Source organism: Drosophila bipectinata, chromosome 2R (assembly GCF_030179905.1).
Source record: "Drosophila bipectinata strain 14024-0381.07 chromosome 2R, DbipHiC1v2, whole genome shotgun sequence".
In the NCBI taxonomy this organism is placed as follows: Eukaryota; Metazoa; Arthropoda; class Insecta; order Diptera; family Drosophilidae; genus Drosophila; species Drosophila bipectinata.
The window spans coordinates 8745907-8767386 of NC_091737.1; the positions used below are offsets into that span (position 1 = coordinate 8745907).

At 43.0% G+C, this 21480-nt stretch overlaps 3 protein-coding genes across 6 annotated transcripts in view; 2 read left to right on the top strand and 1 right to left on the bottom strand.

The window, feature by feature from the left end:
• Positions 1–276: 276 nt before the first annotated feature.
• Positions 277–1840, bottom strand: LOC108121235 (uncharacterized). The gene is made up of 4 exons (XM_017235202.3): positions 1461–1840; positions 784–1399; positions 521–714; positions 277–461 (listed from the first exon to the last, which is right to left on the bottom strand). The coding sequence occupies exons 1-4, from the start codon at positions 1714–1716 to the stop codon at positions 355–357; spliced, it is 1173 nt and encodes a 390-aa protein (XP_017090691.2). The 5' UTR covers positions 1717–1840; the 3' UTR covers positions 277–354.
• A 1006-nt stretch (positions 1841–2846) lies between these two features.
• LOC108121230 (uncharacterized) lies at positions 2847–4152 on the top strand. Its single transcript, XM_017235199.3, has 3 exons — positions 2847–3569; positions 3631–3827; positions 3985–4152. The coding sequence occupies exons 1-3, from the start codon at positions 2872–2874 to the stop codon at positions 4077–4079; spliced, it is 990 nt and encodes a 329-aa protein (XP_017090688.2). The 5' UTR covers positions 2847–2871; the 3' UTR covers positions 4080–4152.
• A 1015-nt stretch (positions 4153–5167) lies between these two features.
• Dh31-R (Diuretic hormone 31 Receptor) overlaps positions 5168–21480 on the top strand; it is a 28667-nt gene continuing 12354 nt past the window's right edge. For all 4 annotated transcript variants that reach the window (XM_070278889.1, XM_070278890.1, XM_017235375.3 and 1 more), the window contains exon 1: positions 5168–5753. The gene's annotated coding sequence lies outside the window, so the exon portion shown is untranslated. The remainder of the gene's footprint in view (positions 5754–21480) is intronic.

The following is a 21480-nucleotide window of genomic DNA, read 5'->3' on the forward strand; positions in this document are numbered from 1 at the left end:
TGTGCCGGGCTGTGTATGGTATGTTGTTTGGCGAGGGGTATTGGCACCCCATCGAGCCTCGAAGCTCTTGACTTTAATCACACTAATTACGCAACTAAAAGGATAATCGTGTCGCTGACCGCACAAGCTCCTTAATGCGTTTCTCGAACTTTTTGTGTGGTGTGCTTGTGTGTGTGCAGGACCATCACCCACCCATGGCCCCTCCCCATAATTGTCATAATCCCCTCGATTTGAGGCGTGACAAGCTCATTAACTGAATACACAACAAACAGCAGCTTAAAGACATTCGAGTTTATTAAATTCTAGTGTGCCCTGCGGGCAAACCTATCTGATATTATTTAATAGTCGCTATGATTAAAGAAGTGAGTTTCTTAGGCGGTAAGTCATGCTGAACCCAGTCTCCACAGACCTATCCAGAGTCAAGTCGTCGCTGGAGAAGTGCAGCAAGTAAGGTGGTGAAGCTGGAGGATGGGATATCATGAATAGATATTTATTATGAAGTTCCTTAAGGAAAACTCACCATAAACCACTAGATTATCGTTAGTGCCACAATAGTATGTGGGCTGGTAGGCCATGTTTTTGGCCAAAATTCCTTGAGGTATCATCAGGTAGTCCTCCTGCCTACCCGCCGTGTGGACTGTGGGATGGCAGAACTCATCGTAACCCTCGGTGGTGCCGTCCTGTATAGACATGGAGAACTGACTGAAGCTGTATCTGTTGGACGACATAGATATTTTTTATAAATGTTTAAAGTTTCAACATTAATATCTTTAAAAGCCTTACTCGATCATGTTGGCACTGGTCGCTGACTGAATGCAAATATTATAGCTCAGATCGGGCATATAGTTGCTAGTCACTGAAGTCTGGAAGTTGAAGCTGCGAATGGTACCCGTCAGCCCCGTATAGTATTGCTGGCAGCCCGGAGGAGCCAAAAGCTCGTAGTCCGCGTGGTGGGAGGCGAAAATATCCCTCAGATCCTGCAAGGAGTTGGTGCTGGCTCCGAATCCTGCGGAGGTAAGGCGACGTTTGCTGGAAATGGGAGGACCCTCCAGCTGAGTCACAATCAGTCGCCAATTGGTTCCCGTCGACTGGGAGGGCACCGCAAAGGTAATGGTGACCTGCTCCACTCCGGCGGCCGCGTTGAAGGGAAGATACAGATGCTGGCCATTGTTCACCCCACACAACTTGAAGCCACCAGCCTCAAAGTAGTCCTGACACTCCAGGACACCATCAGTGTCCACAGGCTGCGCCATCTCGAACTGCTCAAAGTCGATGCGAAGCTGCTGGACGTTGTTGCTCATCGCCTCGATGGTGTAGGTGATTTGGTCGGTGGCGAATGTGGCAGGACTCTTGATAATCGATCGCTTTTGGCGGGTTGTTGCGCCCACTTGGAGGTTGGCTAATCATGAATGAAAATTAAGCAATACTTTTAAGCAATTCTTGAATCAAACATCACTCACTTTCACAGCAAACACCGTAGGTGCCGCAATATCCGTTCACCGTGCCCGATTGCCGCATGCACTTGAAGCGTGTGAGGCAGGTTCCGGTGGTGCCGCTGTTGGTGGTGCAGGTATCTGCCAGAACACTCCTTCTTCGGCCCTGGCGCCACAATCCAGGCTCCAGAGGCGCCACCACACCACTCGTTTCATTCAGCGTTTGCGCCTGCGCAAAGGCCACGAGCCCGAGAATCCACAGCAAGACAGTATATCCAAACATAATCCTTGTATTTCGTAGTCGATCCAATCCCGGTTCTCACTCACTTCGCCCACGCACTTTCACTTCGATACTGTGTGAGTTTTCGGGGGGACCCATGGCTTTTATACCACTTCTCCGGCTGAAGAATCCCACAGATACAGATACACTGACAAGCAAAGATACTCTGGCAAGCGCTGGCAGCGATGCGATGATGAGATTTTCATGTTAGAAGCAGCGGCGTGTCAATATTTGGTAGCCAGTTGGTTCGTCACTTACCGGCATGAATATTCAAACCCGGCTAGTTGCGTCTATTAACGTGTTTGACTAACGATCGAGTCATTGAACCTCGACGAGTGTCCAGTACTCTGATCTAAAATATCTCGAAACTGGGTTATGTTTGTTCAATCTCAGAGCCGGGCCAAAAAGGGTCTAGATCTGTAAACTCCGGAGGTGTCTCTATCATCGCCGCAAGTGACACCATAACGATGATGATGTCAAAAAGTGAAAAGAGAAAAAGAAAAGTGGGTGTGTGAGAATAACAAGACCCCAATTAGAGCCAAATTGCACAATCAGAGATTTGAGCAACCAGTACGATAAATGCAGTCAAGGTTCCAGCTATATTCTAGTATTTTCTGGGGTAATACGTCTATGGTTAAAAATAAAGTGAAACTGTCTATCAACCGAAACTGATAGATGTTTAAAATATCTGGACAGTTGGCTGATAAGACTGTCCCACGGGCTTAAAATTATCGATAATCCCAGGGATTCTAGGGGCTTTAAATAGGCCTTGTTTGTGGGACATACTTTTCCAGTGATAACCCCAATGAAATGAAATATATTCTTTCAAAACAAGTTAAGGAAATAATTTGATTAATTTTAGTCAAAAGCCTCAATAAAATTATCACTCTAAGCCACTTGACTTTAAGCTATATACTAAAATACCTTCTTGTTTATGGTGTTTTAAATTTTAATAAACTGACGCTGAATGTTTGCAGGTGGCACTTTGGGGAAAGCTCGGCGATAAAAACAATCGATCGATCATGTTTGCTGACATTATTCGTACTTTTAATCGGACACTTCGACTTGGATCGGACAATAGCCATCGACAGTTGTGATTGTTGGCCGAATCGAAGCGAATAAAAGCCGGCCGACTGGCCAGAACTGAAAGTCAGAACGATGATGAACCGCGTTGCAAGCAGCCTGCTCCTCCTGCTGGTGGTGGCCGCAGCCGCCGTCCAGGCAGCCTCGGTGGCCACCCCTACCTGTGGCGGTAGTACGTCCTCGAAGAAAATCAACCTGGTTAACCCATCCAACGCGCCCCGGGAGTGCGAGTACCACATCAAGGCCTACAACAAGTACGTGTGCCAACTGCGCATCGACTTTGCCATGACCCTGGCCCAGCCCACTCTGGAGACCCAGGCGGATTCGGGACTGAGCTACGCCGAGTGCACCCAGGACTACTTCGAGGTCAACGGCCTGCGACTCTGCGGCACCGAAGTGTGGCAGCACATCTATGTGCCCTTCAACGCCACCGATGGCGACACCCAAGTGGATTTGTTGATTTCGCTGGCCAATCGTGTGGGCTACACTGACCTGCCCACTCCCACCTGGGACATGACTGTGACCCAGTTGGAGTGCCCCGCCGGTGCCTCGGTGCGTTCCCTGGATTTGGATGAGGAGTCCACCATCGAGGGACGCGCCAGCGCCAGCACCAAGGACGGATTCTATGTGGCCCCTCCCGGCTGCCTGCAGTACTTCCCCCAGTCCAAGGGCGTGGTCAAGTCCTTCAACTACAACGAAGGCCAAGGCATCTACCCATCCCGCATGAACTACGCCATCTGCTTCCGCCGCGACACGGACACCACTGCCCTTAAGTAGGCCTACTAACTATTACTGATTTCAAAGATTTATTATTTAATTTTGTGATTTGTGCAGCATTCGCGCCTACTACTTCAACGTGGGTGCCCAGGAGCAGGCCACCACCCTGCTGACCGACGAGTCCTGCTACAGCGCCGATAGCACCAACGACCTTGACGCCGATTTCCTGATGGTGCCCCAGGCCACCATGGAGGACAGCCACAAGCACGCCACCTACTTCTGTGGCTCCATCAAGAAGGACGTGGTGATATCGAGTAAGTAGCGGCGAGCTTTTTGGGGAAAAGCTTTGGGGCAAGACTAGTCAGCAAGGTTTTGGAACAAAATAAAATGAGGGATTATTTTTTGAGGTTTTTGCTATATTATAGTTCCAAACTATGTACCATTACTAACCAAAATATTCCCCAACAACAGGTAACAATCCTGGCCCCCTGCTGGTTCTCTTCAACAGCGATGATATCTACAGGCAGAACGAGGCGGGTTTTGCCTTCACTTACACCGTCGATTAAATGGTGAAATGCTCCTCGATAGCACTGTAAACAAAGAAAGAAATTTGCAATAAAAACAAAGCTTTAATCAAAAGATTTAATGAATATTTATTCAAGCATTAGCGGCGGGCAATCAAAGAGATACGCCTACGAGACTGATTTGGCAAATATAAGACCTGAAGACCCATGAAGACTTTAGGGCTTTTACCCGCCAAACCTTTCGGTTTCTTTCTTCTATGGGAGAGTCCATGAATCGGAGATAATTGCTTACTTATCAAGTAAGGTGACAATTACCAGACACCGCGATATATTATCTCAAGAACTCTGACTATCTGCCTGTCCATACAGAGTGCGAAACTATCTATCAAGTGGCACGCATATCTCAGATTCCAATCTCGGCTAAGCTTTATCTAAACGCCTGAAAGTTATTTGAGTTATTAACTAGATTGGTTGGGAAGTCATCCATCATGGGGTTGGGTTCTTAGTTTTGAAGGTTTATGAATCATATGGGAATGGGGTTACTATATGTAGTTACTATAGTAAAGGTTTATGTTTGATTAAAAGAAGTGTAGAGGACCTTTTACATGTTACAGGACCTGTAAGCTTTGATGTCTACATCCTCTAATCTCGTTTGATAAAAGCTTGTACAACTTTTTTGAGTTATGTACTTGGCTTCTGTTCTTGCTCATCTTGATAGCTTAAAGCAAAAGGGCTATCAACAAGTGTTCATAATAAATCGAAAGTGTTTACCCGTTCAGCATTCAAAAACCGAACAAAAACGCTTCAAATACCCCTGATAGGCTGAGTTGAAATTAGAATTCGGCGACTATTTGAAAGATTATGTGAGATTAGAGGCGATTAAAGTCGAGTTTAATGAGCGGCGCCTGCCTATAAATGAATTAAAGAGCCAATTAAATTAGAATCGCTTATCAGAACCGTCGTCGAACATCGTGCAACAAGTTGCGAGCAACAAAGTTGAGCCCCAGTGGGAAATCTGAGGCGAGTAAGCTTTCTGCGGAAAGCTTGGCCGGAACATTTTGCCAAAGACCCGCCTGTGATAAGACGGGCCAATGCCGGCTGGTTCGGTTCGTGTTGGACTTCAGTTGCCATCCAACTGTCGCGTATTCGGAACGTATCCGACGGATGCGTTCCGCTCCAGAACCGTTTCTTTTCGAATCCGTGTGCGGGAATCGTCGCTCATTAAAAACTAAATGGGTGCACAATAAAAACTTTTTGCTCGCCCATTGAAAGTGTGTGTTTCTTTGTCGCGCAGAACCGGAGGCGGTGGCGACTCCCCAGTTCTATTGCTTTTCATTTTGATTATTTTTTTTGCTTCGACGCTATTGTCATCCGGATTCTGGATTCCGCATTCCGGACTCGCGTGTGAGCCGCGTCGCTTAAATGCCAATTTAAGTGGCAGGCATTTAATCAACTCAAGTCCCGCAGTCGAGCCTGGAACAGTCGGGAGGTCCTTAGCACCCCGCACTCTGAGCATTTTTACATTCTCGAAATTCCCAGTGGAAACATAGCCATAAATTAACAACTAATTCAATTAACTGCTGGGAACGTCAACGCGCCAAGGCGGCTGCAAGACTCTAGGGGCAGGCAGGCAGGACCAGAAAGGACTGCAACGCCGCAGGATATGCGACGGGCTGCCTAGGCGGCGGAATTCCTTGTGCGAGCCTCCTTAACACGGTAAGCCAACTCACAATGGGAAAAATATTTCAAAGACCCATCCACCCACTCACAAGCACACATGGAAGCCGGAAATTATGACTCCTTTGTTTGACTAAGGTCCTGGCTTTTGAGCCTTAAAAATAAGAGGGAAATCTTTAAGATATTCCACTCTGGCCATTATGCAAATTCTGTTTGGGGAAAAATGCTCAAAGGATTTAGTTTTCGGGTGACGGCCAATGTAAATTGACTTTTTTGTTGAAAGAAAGCCAGAGCAGCTGCATAAATCAGCAATGGCATTTCCTTTATTCCGATTTCGATTCCGAGTCCGATTCGTTTGATTTCTGATTTTCCAATTTGATGCTGGAACGCTGACGCACGTTGTAAGGCCATAAATCTTGCGATCTGGCCAAAGTGTCTTTAATTGTTAGGTGCACAGTCTGCAATCTCAATGAAATCATGATGATTTCACGGCACGACGCGACACTATCATTACCGAGACTTGGCCGATACCGACGATCATGATGTATCTGCTGCCATTTGTCACTGTAACAAGTTGAGCCTGGGGGCCAAAGCAAACAATTTGGCTATTTGCTGTTTGCTTTCGGCCATGTATTTGCCAGTAGCTATTAGCCGCTTACGTGGCGCCCAAAACTGCAGCGTAGATGTCACGGATACTAGGCAAAGATACATTTCGCAATTGTGTAGCACGTCTATCATCCACCCAGCCAGAATTTGCTTTTACTTTAAACAATATATTCTGGAGAAGCAAACAGCTCTTAGCCGTTCGCCGGAAAATGCATTTATATAGATATATTATACTTTATTCAGATTTTCTGTTCATGTCCACGTGAGCGCAGAATGCGGTGGGTAATAGGTAAATATTGTCGGAGATAGTTTATGGGTGCAGTGTGCATCTCAGAAGCTCTGAGACTCCGAGACCGCAAGATACAATCCATAAATCACTGCCGCAGAGCAGAATAATTCAGGAAGTATCTGGATGCACCAGGGCAAATAATGCTATCTCACAGATAAAGTCCCTTTGGTTAGATCTTAATTAGGCCATTTAATTCCATTAGTCTACCTTAGCATAATGATTTAAAAACACATTTAATAAATTAGGTGCCAAAACAGCACCTGGCGGGAATCATAAACTCTAATATTTATGTTTCATTTATGTTCAATGGCAAGCCATAAAAACTCATTAGCATACTTTAACCTAATATAAATGGTAATTTATTAGAAATTATTGTGCCATTACCAGATATTTTTTATTTCAACGGTGGGAAGCTATTTTGGGAAGAGAATTTCTCTGATTATAATAACGTTTTGTGGAAAGCAATTGTCGAGTGATTTGAAAGAGAATCGTTTTTGCAAATTTGGCCCTGGAACCCTTTTCAATCAAACATTGGCATCTGCCCTTCAATCGCGGCTTTGGCTCTTTGATTGATATTTCCTATTTCCCGCCCAGTTACCAAATTAATTTGCTGTCCAAAAATTTCAGCAGCTTCTCTAATAGTCAGTGGGAAATATTGATTCAGGCTGATGAGCATCATCATCATAGTGGATTGTGTGTTTATTGTATAAAGCATTTTTGAAATTAATTGCAATTTTGAGCTATTTCGGTCAGCACCGTAGCTCTAGCCGTGGCCAAAGCGCCTAAGAGCTCTCCCCCTTTAACCAAACAAAAAATTCTAAACAATAACAGAAGCGATGAGACTCGCGCTGATTGAACTGCTCAGTGCTCAGTGCACAATTTCAATCAATTTTTCAATTAATTTTCATTACCTCTGTGGAGCCTAGTAGCCAAGCCAAGCCAAGTGGGCAAATGTTAAGGCCAGACTGACCATACGCAAATGCAGGAAAATTAAAACTAATTGTTATGGGGCCTCCATAAAGCATTACAATGCAGGAAAAATCATCAACAAATCGCGACGTGACTCACACGACAAGTGCTTGCAACAGTTGCCTCTTGGACTGGAGGTAAGGGGAGGGAGGGTACATGCCACCAAGGCACAGCCAAAAACAAACAAACTACAAAACTTATGCGACTTTTTCGATGTGCGCCCAGTGTGTGCGGGTTCAATTAACGTTGTCAACCGGGTAGCCGGATTGCCGGCAAAACAACTTGTTCTCAGTCTTAGTCTCAGTCTGAGCCATAGTCTCAGGGCAGTGGATCGAATCCGGCAGATTGGTATTGGCCTTTTAAGGCCAACCTGCTGCTTACAGCTTCTGGCTTTCCATCTTCCAACTCTTGAACTCCCGAGTCCGAGTCCGAACGCCGGCCAGAAAAAAGTTGTTAATTGGAATTTAACAATCACTAAGAGCGTCTAATGGAGGAGGTGCGTGCTGGATGCGTGCACCGTGGCTCGGATCGCTGGCTCTGGCCCACTGTGCTACCAGTTTACCCACTCTGGGCTTTATCTGCCGGCAAATGTAGAAATTAAGTTTCGCCCCGGCCAGATGGATCCCCGTGGCCCATGTTGGCCTGCCCGACGACTGTCAGTATCGTTTACGTGCCACATCCAAGCAAAAACAATCAACATCAACTTATTTGTCTGCTGGCTAAACATTTCAAAGCGAGCCAGCATCTGCTGATGCCAGATAGTCGGTTGGTCGGATGCTCGTCGGATAGTTGCAAGGCGGAGGCCTCGTTGTCATGACCATTCCGGGGCAAGGTGCCCTGGCTCCTGGAAGAATCGTGATTTTCCTCCAAACACACTGAACAAAATGTGCAGAAGATCTGCAAGACCTAATAGTAGAAATGCATGACTAGGTAGACACATTTTTTTCACTGCCCCTAGATAAAGACCTGGCTTGCATTCTTGGCCCGGCATTTAGTCGTGGGCAAAACCCAACAAAGATCGTTAGCAGAAGGAATTATTGGAGCAACTCCAAGTGGCTTCGGTTTGGGCCAAAACCCACTTCGTTTCATGGAAAATAGTTTCGCTTGGCAACTTTTGCCGCTGTGATTGTGACTGGGTGTGACAGGCCAGCGGGTCTCCCCAAGTTTTTTGGGTTGGGGCAAGGCCCCCACTCTCACCCTCGCCCTCACCTTCGCCCCACTCCCTCATCCCGTTCTGCTGGTGACAGTTCACGTCACCGCAGAGCCACCAGCTGAAGCTCCTTTGTGCCACCGGGCAAATGTCAGCACTAATGAAGCATCACACACATCCGCCACTCGAAGGTGGCACACACGTGCGAGTGTATCGCTTTTTCCTTTTTGTTTCTTTTTTGGTGGCAACAAGCAAAGCAAAATCCCAAAAAATGAAGGCCAAAAGTGTTCACAGACTGTTCAGGCTTAATTTGCAGCTCTGACATTAATCAATTGCAGCGTGGGCCAGGGCCAGGGCCCTGCCCCAGCGGGAGTGGCAACATGCATCTCTCCTCTGCGGGCCGCGATGCTGCAACACGCTGTCATTGGCAGCACCCAGCATCCAGCTGGCCATAAATTAACGAAGCGGCAGGCCACGAGCCACGAACATGGCCAGGGACACCGACACCTGTTGGTGGTCACTTCCGATTTGGAATTCCAGCTGCCGGGAGATGGAAAATATTTTAGAACCGATAGTGACAGTTTCTGACTTTTTTATTTGTTAAGATTCTGCAGATACTCTTAAATGTGCTTTGGGTTTTATAATTTTTATAAATTATCATTATCTCAGAGGCATATCTTTGCCTGAACAAAAAAAGAATGGTCCCTTCTTCAGGCACCGTGAAATATGATTTGCAGCATCGTGCGACGGCGAACATCGATATGCTCTTTAGATAACGAAAGCGGAGCTCTCGGGCCATAAATCACGCACAAATTGCCAAGCTCATGCTCTTAGCCCGGCCCTCAGCAAACACTTGTCAGACACTTGTTGCCATTAGTTGCAACAAGAACTTTGCGGCAGCGTCCGTCACATTAAGCCAGGCCAGGCATTTGTGCCCCACAAAAATATTTGTTAACGCGACAAGCTATATTGACACATCACCTCACATGCACCACAAACCCCGCACCGGAAGTCACATGTCAAATGCCATTTGCCATCTTGGCCCGAAGTGTTGACAGCTGCAAATCAACTTGTCATTAAAATTTTTAAATAGAAACGCAGTTTTCGCTCCCTGGGGTATGTCCCCGCAAACTTGGCGCGACCTGCCGCAGGCTGCAATAAAGTGTGGCAGGAATAATTGCCATTAAAGTGAAACTGCTTGTGTGGGTGTCTTAAAGTGTAGTGACGGAAGCATAAACTTTAAAGTTGTTGCGTAAGTGAGATTGTGATTATGGAACCTTTTACATCAAAGAAGCACCAAGGAGTTTGCACTTTTATAGATTAGGGTCTTCATCAAATAAGGACAACTATGTAGCTTTCTGCAAAAAAGGATTATGGTATATGTGTATACCTAAAGGTTTAAGGACTTTTCAACTATTGGGGATACGTGATATTTAAACCTCTTTGCAGGCGGAATGACCAACACCAAATCTAAAAAAAATTTGAATAATATTAGTGTATTAAAATCCCATCGTTAATTAATTTCACGTGGCTAATAATTGCCACATCAGCGAATATTAAACCGCAAACTAAGCGCTTTGATAAGTACATTTTTTAATCTAATGGATCAAACTCTTTTTCCAAATCTGATGCGAAGGTTGATATTTGGGTAAAAAAAATCCTTCCAATTTCAGGGAACCAGCCATAGCTTGGTATATGCTAATCCGATAGACGAATTTACACCTTCCTTAAAAGTAAATTATAGTCCTTTAGTCTCTCACCACTATCTTTTTGATTTATTTCCGAACAATTAACACATTTTTTAGAATACTTATTTGATTGGAAATTTTACACTTTTTCGATCCTGTATCTTTGAGTGCTATCATTCGGCATTCAAACCCAGCCAACTATAATCTGATCCGATTTTCGAAAATTTTCTAAACCATGATACAATTATATAAGGTAGTCCATTCCACTGACATATCGTTCGGGTTTGGTCCCTTAATTTTAAACTGTCAAACTGAAAGGTGATTTTTTTTTCAAAACCATGATACAATTATATAATTGTATCATGTTCAAAACATTAACCTTTTAGTGGACAAGCAAATAAAATGACTGTGACGCTTACTATGTTAAAATTAAAATTTTGGACTTAAGTCAACGAATGGACTACCTTATATAATTGTATCATGTTCTAAACAATCCAAAAACTGAAGTGAAATATCTGACAGATAAACTAAAAAGTATCTTAACAATTTTCTTTGTTGATTTTTACCATATTTTGATGCAGATCAAAGTGCAGTGATTGGAAAATTGTAATTCTCTTCAGAATCTGACACGAAATGTATAACATATTTGCAAAAAGAAAATCAAATGTTATTATTTGAGCATTTTTATCATTTTCCACCTCAAGTATATTTCAGGAAACTAGTCACAATATGGGAAATTGCTGTTACTTCCTGTTGGCAGAATTTGATACTTTTCCGATCCCATCACTGCAAATTCTTTCTTGATTGAAACGAAATAGGTTGAACAAAAACGTGTGCTAAGAATCTTGATTAAAATAATTTCTATGAAAACTTAAAAATAGCAAGATAAGATTATCAATTAATCCTGACATAAATAACTAAATTAAAACCAAATTAATATTTATTTATACGCCTCACTTTATCAAATACCAGATTTATTAAAGATCAGTAAGTTAGACGAGACGAGATAAGATACTATAAAACATATAATCACTATTAAACTGACAAAAATACTCTCAAAACTGATAAGTGCTTCTTAGAAAACAATCATACTATACATAGTTCTTTGAACTTTACACCGCGAGTGGGAGTACATTTTTCCCAAATTGCGATGCTAATGCCGGCCCTAATGCAATTCTAATGATAAACTGACTCTTTGCTTTGTCTGGGGCCCGTGCACTTTAATAGGTAAACCAGGTTAGCGACTTGGCAGCCCGCCGGCAATGCTGCGTATGCGTAATATTTATGGGGCGACGCAGCGGCTGCGGCTGCGGCCTGGGCTGCGGTGGTGGCACATGTGGCAAGGTTCCAACTGCAAGACAACCATCACATGGCATAAATAAACACATTTCTCTTGGCGCTGTTGCGTTGGTGCGCTGCGCTGCCTGCTTTATATGCGCAACATGAAAATTGCATTAGAATCCGAAATGCAACCAGCCACAAGGGAAGGCAGCAGCACCAGCGGCGGCGTCGGTGGCATATACATATGATGGGCACACCCACGCCCCCACAAACGGTCCGCCCTCATAGCTATAGCCCGGATCCGTATGTAATGAGCAATTAAAAAAGCGCGCATAACTTAATTAAAGAGGCGGGAGTAGGCAAGTTTTTTGTGGCCAAGTGTCCAAGGCGAAGTGCCTGCCAAATTGGCGCCTTTGTTGCCTTTTTTTGTTTAAGGCTCCCAGTCTTGTGTTTGGCGTGTCACATGCCGCCATTTGATGTTCATTAGCTTGTTTATTGGGTTGTTTAATGGCCAAACCGAAGCCAGTCGGCAGGCGGCAGTCAACGCAGACGGCCCTTTTTGTGACAAGCTCTAATTACTTGTTTTGTGGAACAAAAGTCGAAACTTTTAGCAACAAATGTTGCAACATTAATTAGGGACACATTTGCAGGAAATTCTCTTTCAATTAGCGCCCGCTTTTGTAAAGTATCCTGCCGACTGACTGACTGAGCGAGTGTCCTGCCATTCGAGTGCCACTAAGCACTACCCGGAGCCAGAGCAGGAATGTTGTGAGTCGGGGATTAAGCCGCCCAGTCAAAGGTCAGCTGCTCTTAATGTTCTCGGCTTGGTTGGCTTTAAAGCCCGGCCCCTCCCATATTGACCATGGCCGAGCCACCCACCTACTCCCATATTGACCATGGCCGAGCCACCCACCTACTTGTCGTGCTGCCGCCATCCGGCAAATCCCAGCTAATGAGTTCCTGAAGGGTATAAATAATGCAAAATGTTTCATAAATATATCCCAGAGGGACCTAACCACAGAATGTCAGAAATCTGAGCTGGGGCTGGGGAACAAAATAGTTTTATTATTTCTTTGTGGCAGTAGCTCTTCATTTGTTATTGGTTTTGCTATTTTAACCTTTAATATAAAAGGAACATGGTAAGAAAGTGCTTGCATACTTTCTCGCCCTATATAGTCATTTAAGATTGTTTTAACAAATGTCCATCTTCACACGGCTGTCTCCCGAGTGAGTGGCAGCTGATTGACGGCCAGAAATATTTCCCAGTCCGGCGGAGCGTGGATGTCTTCATATCGAAAGCAATCAGTATTGAGCCCGGGCACCAATCGTGGCCTGAAACTTAAACCGCAAACTAATTGAAGTTTCTGCAATTTCCGTGCTCGGACATAATTCTATCCGTCAGTTTGCCTTTCAAATAGAAAATAAAACCTTGTGGGTGACTTTAGCCGGGCAGCGGCAACGGCTCGTCATTAAATCCTTTGCGCTTCGACTTTGGACAGTTGATTAAGTATGCATAAACAGCAATTATGCCGCCCACTTCGGGCGGGGCCCACGTAATTTATGCCAAGTTATGGCGTATTATGTCTATTGCCGGACCAGGCCCATTCCAGTTGCTAGTATTACCAAAGGCGGCGCAACAAAGGAGGAGTACAAAGAGTTGGCAAACAAAATCCATACATTAAGCATATCCTTTTACGAGCCAAGGAGCCGGCTCCCTGGTCCACACTCCCATGGTAACCCATTGAAATTAAAACGGTCTATTGAAGGAGCTTCCCATTTTTTAAAAGTAGAACCTTTTGTAGCCTTTCGCCCCGTCCCCCCGCCACCGTCTTGGCCCATTTTTTGTGAGTGTTTTGCGGCCACGAAATTGCAGGTAATTAAGATACGGCCAAAAGGCGAAAAGCAGAGAAGAAAAGCCTAGGAAAACATAATTCACTGTCTGGAAATTCATTTCGCTTTCCTTTGACACGGTTGAGTTTCCCATCCAACCTCCCATCCACCATCCCCTTGAGGGGTTTGGCATTTTCCATTTCATTTTCCTTCTTTTTTTATTCAAAAGGAGCAAGGATGGCCAACATCTTCCCTTGCAGGTAAATGGAGTGTGAAGAGTGTTAAGTGCGTCATCGTCTTGAAATTCACTCGGCGAGTGAAGGGTAATTGAGTGTTTTGCTATTTGAGAAAGTGGCCATCTTAATTTATGTCAATTAAACCACCATTAAATGTATTCTTTGCCTAAAAATAAAATGAAATAATCAATAGCAGTAGCTAATAGACCAAAGTTAAACAAGACACAAAAATATGTCGGCAAATATAATTAGTATACTGTGTTCTTTGTGGACAACCTAAGTACTTTGATTAAAATTTATCCGGGAATGTATTCCAAAGAACATGTCATGCCAAATACTGTCATAAACAAAACCATTTAATTAAGTCAAAGCAAAATGCCACATTTAAGGAAGTCGTTTCCCCATTCTGAAATATTTCGGTTGAGGGCGAACGTTGCATTCGCTTAACCCAGTTGGCATGTCGTTGTTGCATGCAGCATGAGATATGGAAAATTATGCTGGAACGGCATGGCTTATCGGGTGGGCTGGATCTCAAATGCCATACACTTACCATATGTACGACAAACACAATACGAGCAAGCAGTCTGGCTGAACATTTGCCATAATGTTCATAATTTGCTAAATGCACAAACAGGAATCGCACAAGCTCTCTCCCCAAGGAGGACCCCATGAGCTCTGATTCTTTCCACCAGTGGCATGAGATAATGCTGGCCGAGTTTATTGAATTATCCGGATGGTCATTTGGCTTGCCGCTGCTGCTGCGATAAATTGGCAACATCGCTTTAATTGGCTCTGAGGCGTGCAATCAAAACAGTTTTCGATAACGCGCCACAAAGGTTCAAAGCCCAGAGTTCCTTTGACTTTGGACATGAGTCGGGGCATGGGCTTTGGCTTTGGCTTCGGCTTCGGCTTCGGCTTGAGGCTTGCGGCTTGCTGCCTGCAACATGGTCATTGGAATTGGCTTTAACTTTTGCCTTTGTCTCGTGGGCGAGAAGGAAAATCAGATAAGCACTTAATGCCAAGCACACAATGTGGCCTGAACAGGAGGCCAGACCAGAGAAATCGCCCGAGGGCCGAGGCGGCTTACACACACATGGCTGGTTTGTAATGAAATTGTGATTGTATCTGGCAGATACATTTGTGCATGCCGCACAAACGAACTCATTTGTTTTTGCACGCAGATTTATGCTCATGCTCCTGTCTTCGTCCTGTCCCGGCCTATCCTGTCCTGCCATCCTGCCCCTTGGATGTCAACTGAAGCCTAATTAAATATCAGTGACGGCAAAAGTTTGAGCCAGAAAAATTACACTACAACTGAATTAATTAACTCAACAAGTTCAACTTCATTAGCAGCCTGAGAGGCCAGCTCTTGGCCCGGCTAACGCATGGTTTCGTTAACAACAAGTCGAGGTCATCGCAAAAGTTTGCAGCTGTCGGCAAAGTTTACGATCTGACCTCGCCAGAGCAACAAGTGCAAGTGGAATCAAAAACACAAACTTAGCACGCGCCATCCTATCCGAGATATATTTAATTAATTTTTGATTCTGTTCCTTAGGACAAGATAGTAGTGCCACGGCGGCCAGCCATCAGCCATCACAACCAATTGACGTAGTCCACACTTTGTTATTGATTCAGATTAGATTCGGACACGGATCTATAGTTGTATCTCGACCACTGACCATCCGACCACTTCACCCGAAACTTTGGCGGCGGAAACTCAAAAGTTTAATTAAAAAGTTTCGACCACTTGGGGAGTGGGGCAATTGCAAAACAATTTATGTCGAGACTCGAGTGGAGCAACTTTGTTTCCGGCTCGTTTCTGTCGACATTAGATACTATAATCGTTTCCAAAATATGTATCTTCTCGTCACTTCCCCCTTCAAGCTCAATTGCTTGTGAGTTACAAATTGCGGCACATCAAGTTGCAATAAATCACAAATAAATTCCAGTCCAACAAAGGAGGGCTAGCCAGTGTGAAAGTCCTAAGTCAACTTTTGACTTTTGAACCAACTTCTCCATTGTCCGTGTCCGTGTCTACGGGCCTTATGCAAAATTAAGCAACAACTTTCTGAAATCGAAAGCAACTCAAACACAAAAGACACAACTGACCTTACAGAAGTCAACGTGGCATCACTGGGAATTATTGAACCAGGTCTATTGTTTGGTTATTTCGTATTCAAAAGCAGCTCAAGACACTATATGACAAGACAGATGAGCCTCTGACAAGTGCTCTTTGACCTACTCAGCGGGTTGTGAACAAAATTATAAATACAACTTCAAACATTATAGGAGAAACTATACAAAAAAAAAAAAAGGTAAATATTTGATGGTGCTTTAAAACGATAACTCTTAAAAGTATATTTCTCGGTTACTTCAGAATTCCAGAGCTAAGTTTAGAAAACCGCTTTTGAGGTCGAAGTTTTATTTATCTTCTTTCTACAATATATCTTTCTTAATATTTTTAAATGAAAAATTTTTAAAACATGAAATTTAAATTATTCAAGACTATTGTTCTACCTTGAGTAATTTAAGAAATGAAGAGCATGAACTTAGATAATCCCTTCTTAGATTGAAAATCTATACATTTTTTATTCTTTCTATCTATTTTTAAAACAAACTTCAACATATGAGACGAAATTATACAAGGAATAAGGTACCAATTTCAAATAGGTAACTTTTAAAGTAAAAGTTAAAAAAGTAAACGTTTCCAATTTATTGTTGCTTTTAAATACTCCCTTCTTTTTATTTGAAAGTATCGTGTAACATTCACAGGATTATTGTTCATTCTTTAATAAATTCATTATTTAATGGAAAAGTCTAAGATTACCACCCCTTCTTAGTCCTAAAATTTATCTGTCTTCAAGTAGACACATATGTACATATATTTATTTCCATCACACATCTTAAACAACACCCTAAAAATTAGCAGCCAGAAAGCCACAGCCTTTAAAAACCATAAGCAATAAAAGCTATTGAAAATCCCGAGCCTGAACACCCAATTTCCATATGAATAGAGCAACAATTGTCCGCTGGAATGGGTAAATTGCAAATGAAATGAAATATGAAAATCAAACTGCCTGCCAATTGACATTAGCTTGTGGCGGCGAGGGAACCGAATTTTTGTAAGAGCCTGCAAGGTGACGGGGACAAAACAATTTTTGCTTAGACAGCTGACAAAAGATACAAAAATGTATATGTATTAATACAAATATCTGTATGTATATGTATATCCCCTTGGCCTTTCGGGTGAAGTCAATTGTAAACACATTTAAACAAAACTCAACGAGACGTGCAGAAAATTGCTGATATGAAAAGTGAAAAGTACGCCGAAAATCGTGATATTTGAAGCTGGAGGGGCCTGGGATAATGTGGCCTACACCAATTTGTGTTGCCCCAGAAAAAGGCCAGGCTGAGTGAACAGTAAGGAGGAAAATAAAAGCCAGCCACAAAATAATGTTATTGATATGAATTGAGTTCGTTTGGAAGGCGCCAGGAAGGAAGGAAGCGAAAGTGCGTGAGCAGGCCGAATAATTATCTTAGCATCGTGCTCGGAAAACTCTAATTTCTGGGCCTAATTCCTGGGCATGATAGTGAAATGAAATTAATTCCAGAGTCAGTGTTAAGGTTACGCAGTAAATAACAATTAATAGCAAATCAAAAGAGCCAAGAGGAGCCTGAGAATGCCAATAAATTGGTGGATGATACCAGGCTATATTTCGGCCTTAATCTTTTGTTACTTCAAAACTAAAAAAGTAACTAAGTAAACCCAAAACGAAGAATAATTTCTTCTGGAAAGCCATGAAAGAAAATAAACATTATTTCCTTTCAGCTTAAAAACAATGCAAACAATAAGACTTTTTTCAAAAATGACTGACCAGAACTTGGCAAGAGCTGCCTTGCCTTTGTCTTCAATTTAGAATAAACCACTTTTCTTGTTTCCATTCTGAATTGGACGACAAAGCTTTTTGACAAAAACAGTCTCCATCCTAGCAACGGCAGAAAAATAATCAAATTTTATGATGAACACGCCTCAACTGGAATTATTATAAGAGCTGACAAAAAACGCAAATTCCCAGCTCACAAAAAAGTTATTCAAACAATAACAAAATGAATAATAAAAATGTGTGCACTTGGGCCGCGAAAGGCGACGGAAAGTATATGTTTTTTAGCCACCTCCTCGAAGAAAAGTTGTTGAAATCAAAGTACATAAGCAGGCCAACAAATAAGCGCAGTTAAAGTAAGAATTTTCCCGACTCAGCCAACTTTCTGGCTGGTTTTGGCCAAAATGACAAAGTTAAATAAATGCGGGAAAAGGCACTGCAAGAAAATTGTAGAGGAAAAGGACTATACTAAACCAAAGTGCTTAAACTTGGGCATCGGATTTCTCCCAGTGTTTGTATTCTCCTCAGCAAGGACATGGCAAGGAGGTGTTGGCTTGTTGCTAAGACTGTCGCACTTTGAAAAGGATACAGCACATGCAATGTGCCTTTGAGCAGCTGCTTCTGCTGTTGTTAAGGTTGTAAATATGGCCAGAAAGTGGTGGCAAGGGGAGTCCTAAGCAGCGTGTGTGTGTGTGAGGCACTTGTGAGTAGACCGCAAGACGTTTCAGAAAGAATAAACAACAGACGGCAAACAAAGTCCATTTCCAGCTCACACCATCCTCACGGCTCAGACATACACTCGTATGCAAATTTTGTGTGCGCGAACAAATTGTGCAATTGTTGCTGCGAGGCGGCAGGAACACGGGGCATTTAACACGTGTGGCACGTATTTCATTTCAGAGACCGGCGTGTACGCACCTCCGTACGAGTATAGTGGATATGCCAAGCGAAAGCCAAAAGCAATGAACCAGGACAAAGGTCGAAAGGCCCAAACGAAGGCAAAGACAAAGCAAGAATGTGGCACAAAGTGAAAGCAACCAGCAATGCAGTTTCAAGCCCAGTCTTCTTTAAAACTTCATTTTGCTGGCTCACTCCGACTGCCAGGGGTTTCCGGTCCCGGTCCTTCCGGCCAGCGGTATAAATTATTCCATTCCATTAGGGGTGCGGAGTAGGGAGTGCGGAGCACGAAAGGGTGTGGAAAATAAATAAATCGCTTGTACTGGTAATCTCCAACAACATTTTTATAGCTCTCTCCAGCTATTTGATGCTGCTGCTGCCCAACCGACGTAATCCCCAGAACACACACTCACTGACAGCGCAGCTACATCCGGCGGATACAAAAAGGACCCCGGCACTGTGTGGGTGAGCCCTTTAAAAGGATGTCTTTCCGCCCGCACTCCGCCTGTTGAGCGCTTCCTTATTTACACTTTATATTTATTTGAAATATGAGCTACTGCACTCGCTAAATAAATCAGCTAACACGCTCTCAAATCGTACCCATGGCAGCTGTCACTCGGCATTATTATCATCAACAAAAGGTACTTGGTTATGATACATTCTGCCTCTCGAGTCGCTGGAATGTGGTCCGGAATGTGGGGAATGTCTTGGCCGGATGACAAAATGCGATTTGAATGGCCAACTTAAACGGACACAATTCAGACTGCCTGGGCACAAAGCGATTCCAATTTCTCCTTCTGAATAAATTCCTTGCTTGAACGAAACGAATGTCTGACATTATTGGGCGATCATGAAATGAATAAATTCAAGAATTTTACTTACTTGCCAAGTGGAAAATTTCCACAGCGAACAGCTTTTACTTTTTGAAGTCAAAAAGGCATAAAGTATTTATGGTAAAGTGTACTATTATTATATTCTTACATTTAGATTTCCCGGAATTTGTAGACAGCTATACTCCCAAGAAATGCATTTTCTATGGCTGATACTTTAGTCCCGGGTTTTAAAACTATTTTTTAATAGTTTAAATATACCTTCTAAAAAAAAAATTCATGCTATTCTCATTTTATTATACTCTATAACGCAGTAGTATACCGGCTTGTTTTGGTGGGGTCTTAAAAAAGAGAGTACCTGGTATCACATAGTCGAGTGAAGCCTTACCTACTTATTTTTAATTTTCATCTTCATTTTCAGCCAATGAATCCTTAATGGTTTTCCGTTTTAATCCTTGAGTCGCAGACTGTCATTTTCCAGAGACCAATTGCCTTCGGTGGTAAACAGTAAATAAAATCTCTCTTCAATAAATTGGGTTTTTATTTGTAATGCCAGGGCCCAGTGCCATATAATCCCGAGTAGCAAGTGAAATTGAAAACTCATAAATTGTCCTTTATGCTCCGTCGTTGGATTTTTTGCTTTTTGCAGAGATCAGAGATTGAATGCATCAGCATTCAGCGAAATCCAAATGGAATCCCGCTGTTTGCAGTAACGGGGTCAAAACCCGTTTCAGCCATGGCGTTTGGTACAGCAGCGGGAATATTGTTTTAGCCGAGCCGGACAGTGAAAGGCCCATTTAAACAATTTAAAAGGGCCATTCAACAAATCCCTCTCAGCACACCAGCACTCTATAAAATATACCAAATTCCGTTGAAATGGCTTTCGATTTTAGCCAATCTGTTTAAGCACAACATTTATTATTTATGGCCCTTCGATTCTTTCAAGTTAGCATAGAATTCATGGCGATATTAATTGCACGCGTCCAGCCACTGCCCAACACCCACTCTCATACCACATTTAATAATTGATGCCGTTGTTTTGCTTAAAAAGCCAACGAAATTTTTAAAGAAAATCATCCATAAATCAGAGAGTGGGCGTGGGAAACACTGGTGCAGACTTCGTTGTATGATTTATGCGCCTAATAAATTTCTGCACCAACATTGAACAAAAAACCCAGGAGAAGCCTTTCATCTGAACGGGGAATGAAGATAAACAAGTCGCGGGGTTTGTTGCACGTTCGTCTCGTGCCACCGGCTAACGTGCCACCAACCACTAAAACCCAGGCTTGGTTCTGCAGTTTTCATTCTGACAGCCAGCGAATTGGAAATCAGCGAACAAACATTTTCATTACTCATACGTCATGGGAGAACGCAGAAAATTCCAATAGAAAAACCCAACCCCAAACGAAACGCCATCGAAAACATTTTGACAGATGCACGGCACAATTTCGCTTGGTTAAGTTTTTTAATACATCGACATCGAGGTTTTTTGTCGTATTTGGAACAAAACAGAAAACATTTCATGAATTCAGAGTTTTTGACTAGAAAGGCGGTAAAAGTTCACTGGGGAAAATAGATTTAAAAACTGAATGTTGGAGGTTTCTTTTGACTTAGGAGGATTCTTTTAAGAGGCTTTTCTTAATATGTCTATGTATTCTTTAAAAAAAAATATATAAATAATAATAACTATTATTCCTTATAATGAAAAAAGTGGTTATATTTTAGTTATTCTTTTACGTATTAGCTACCTCGAAAAATATAAATAGTTTTCAAAAATGTTTTCCAAAATACTTTGACAGTCTCAGGATAATCAATATTCTGCTTAATTGAGATTTAAATAATGATCGATTTTTTTCACTGTATTTCATTATATAGAAATAAAAGTGTGGGGTCCCTAGGAGTCCTTTTTCGAGGAGTAATGTCCCTGGGCCGCCACTTCAGTGGTGAGTGCTAAAATAGACGCCTTACACATGTACCGTGTACCCACACTCGGCTACAAAGTCAAATACATTTCCCAGTTTTATGTTTTCCGACCGATCTGCCCCCCTAGCCACCTCTGCCCCTCCCAATTTCCTATAGCTAGCCCCCACTCCTCGCGCCTGGCCCGAC